This window comes from Anopheles stephensi, chromosome 2 (genome assembly GCF_013141755.1).
Source record: "Anopheles stephensi strain Indian chromosome 2, UCI_ANSTEP_V1.0, whole genome shotgun sequence".
Lineage (NCBI taxonomy): Eukaryota > Metazoa > Arthropoda > Insecta > Diptera > Culicidae > Anopheles > Anopheles stephensi.
Window position 1 is genome coordinate 43,677,409 of NC_050202.1, and position 2,965 is coordinate 43,680,373.

The 2,965-nt window shown below is 49.7% G+C and overlaps 1 protein-coding gene across 2 annotated transcripts; it reads right to left on the reverse strand.

Moving 5' to 3' along the window:
• Positions 1-242: 242 nt before the first annotated feature.
• On the reverse strand, positions 243-2,493 carry LOC118507543 (homeobox protein bagpipe). 2 transcript variants are annotated; one of them, XM_036046123.1, is made up of 3 exons: positions 1,546-2,493; positions 895-1,328; positions 243-789 (listed from the first exon to the last, which is right to left on the reverse strand). In XM_036046123.1, exons 1-3 carry the CDS (start codon positions 2,180-2,182, stop codon positions 391-393), a joined length of 1,470 nt encoding a protein of 489 aa, XP_035902016.1. In that variant the 5' UTR covers positions 2,183-2,493; the 3' UTR covers positions 243-390. The 2 variants fall into 2 exon arrangements, with proteins under 2 accessions (XP_035902016.1, XP_035902015.1); XM_036046122.1 differs by having other exon boundaries at positions 243-795; positions 1,546-2,492.
• Positions 2,494-2,965: the final 472 nt, after the last annotated feature.

The window sequence follows — 2,965 nt, forward strand, 5'->3', positions numbered from 1 at the left end:
TCTCTTCTTCTTCTTCTTCCTTGGCGCAATAACCTTGAAAGGTCTCGGCCTACCAATTCTGGCTTTCTGTGACTTGATTTTACCCGTGGCAAAGAAGTCAGCCTTGCGTACGTGGAGGCGGTCTGGATGGGATTTGAACCCCGGTCCTGCCGTACGAAGACCGGCATCGTTATCGCCTCGGCCCCCGCACCGCCTCGTTGACTTTATCAAAACCCTCAATTATTCTCCAAATAAAAGCCTTGTTTGTCATTTATCAAAAATTAATTTATTTCATCATACGTCGTTCATACAACAGGAACATCTTTAACCTACTGTACAAGAATTCCTGCATTAAACATGTTCATCGGAAACAACACTATTTACATTTGATCGCTCTACTGGCAACTGGGCCTAGTCGATTTCCACATTTTCGCACTCGTCCTCTTCACCTCCGGACGAAAGCACACTACAGTGGCCACTTGGTTCTATATCCATCTGACTGCGGGGTCGTGTTCCGTCCGATCCTGGACCCGAAAATTCCGAGGGCGACCGTGACCGATGTCCGGCTGAGTTGACATTTTCCGAATCGCTATCACAGCGTGTGGAAAAGTTGAGCGGCCCTGATGAAACCAGCGGTCCATGGTGGGTAGAGGCCGCTGGCTTGCAGGAAACGGAGGAGGTAGATGAGGAAGAAGATGGTGTAGGCAGGACGACGGATGGTGCGATTGGTCCATTAGGTACGGCGGCTATCTTCGAGGGATAGAAGTAGGAAAACGGCATCGGAGGAATACCCGGCATTCCGTACGCCATCTGTATCTATCATGAAAGGTTAGAAGGTAATGTGTGTGTGTGTGTGTGTGTGTAAGCAATCAACCGGAGGATTAAATGAATTATGAAGTATTCCACAAAGCCTACCTGGTGTCGATAAACGTTCAACAGGGCCGGATCAAGTCCGGTGGCGTAATGGGGTTGCCCAGTGGCCAACATGGGGCCGTAAGAACCATCCTCTCGCACCAACACCTGCACCGGAACACGTTTGGTTGCACTCAGCAGTGCGGCCTCGTGTTGCTGGATCTGTTTCCTTTTCGTTTTGTAGCGACGGTTCTGGAACCAAATCTTAACCTGCGTCTCGGTGAGGCGTAAGTTTTTGGCCAGCTCGGAACGCTCCGGTCCGGACAGGTATCGTTGTTGGGCAAAGCGACGCTCAAGTTCAAACACCTGTGCGTGACTGAATGCGGCGCGGGACCGTTTTTTCCTCGCGGACGGTATCTCTTCGTTCGGGAGCATCGGTGTTTGTTGGGTACTGTGTAGCCCCAGCGCACTGGTGTACGGTGATGATGAGTCACAGTCTGTGGGGAAAAGAGGTAGTGTAATGCAATTGACTAACACTCGGTACATTTGCGAACGGGACAAAGGGACACGTGCACAAGCTCGAATAGCATATACACCCTCCAAGAAAAAAGAGCCACTTTTGCTCGGGACACACTCAGACATACACATTAGCTTAATTATTTATCGCTATCTTCCATGACAACCTTCGTCGACTACACCGTCGATCATGCTTACCCGAATCGTTTTCCGTTAAACGTCGCATGTCGATGGGACTTTCACTGCGATGATGTGGTGCCTTCGCAAGTCGATAACAAGAGGCCACCGAGCCAGCTCCTCGGGTTGATCCATCCAGCAACATGTTGGCGATACGTTCCGTTGGTCCCGCATCACAATCTTGCAAGTGTGAGCTAGAGTCCTGCCGTGATGGAGCCTCTTGTCCATTATCACGATCATTATCCGATGCCACCATGAAGCAATCGAGCGATCCACGACGTAAGGCAGGTGGCAATCCGTTTAAGGAAAATGGCGTCGCGGTACCGTTGTCATTGCTTCGATTATTATTATTGTTGTTGTAATAGCTCAGGCCCAATTTACCGTACAGTCCTTCTTCCACGGTCGATCGAGGGCTTGCGGAGGACTCTATGGCACTGGCGGCACCTCGGCGCTGATGCTGATGCCGACTGTGGTGCTGCGGGTGATGGTAATGACTGTGATGATGATGGCGTGAGTGATAATACGACTTCATGTCGTCCTCGTTGCCAGACGATTCGCCCGAGCTGTGGCGTTCGACCCGCCGGCTTCTGGTGAGGATGTCGTTTATCGAAAAGGGCGTCGACACGATCGACTTTGCAGTGGAAGCAGTTAGGCTCATTTCCTTTCTGCCTTCGGTTGTGGACAAGCAACTCTAACACACGACTCACTGTTGATCGCAATCACTGCTCTTTGTAAACGTTATATATTTTCAGGTTCGCAAATTATTCACATACACTATCGATTTGCAGTAAAATTGCTTTCAACAATATTTCTTCATCAACCACCATTAAAATAAGAACCGACCACACATAACCCAACACATGTACACTCGTCAATACACCCGAGAACGTTTTGGTGAAACTAGACCCGGCATAACACGACCGCACTTAACGAGCTGAGCAGCACGAATGAAGCGCACATTTTCCCGCATTCACTGGTTCGGAAAAGAGTTTTTCTCATTTCCCGAGCATTTTCTCCGTCTCCGTCCGCCACCATCCGGCGCTGTTCCTCTCCATTCGGGTGCTATTACCACTCTCTGGCGCACTTCGATTGGATAAGAGTCGAGCCGTGATTGGCTGAACTTGTTCTCGGCTGAACGATGTTTTTCAGGGTTGTTTGTTTAGCGTGAGAGCGCGCGCATGGTGAGTTGTGGGTTGCATTATGGCCTGGCGGGACCGTCAATTCGTACTGGTGACTACGGGAAAGGAGGAATGCCTAAGGAATGAGGTTTCCTCGTTCTTTCAAATCGTCGGGAGAAGACGATTCTGCGCTTCGGACAGCATGTACGATTCTGAAACCATTCTTCTGGATAGAAAAGATGGGTAAACACAACAAGAACAAGCGACCGAAGACGATTCAAGGTGAGGAATGGGTCTTTTTTTGGTTCGTTTTTGGTATTTTC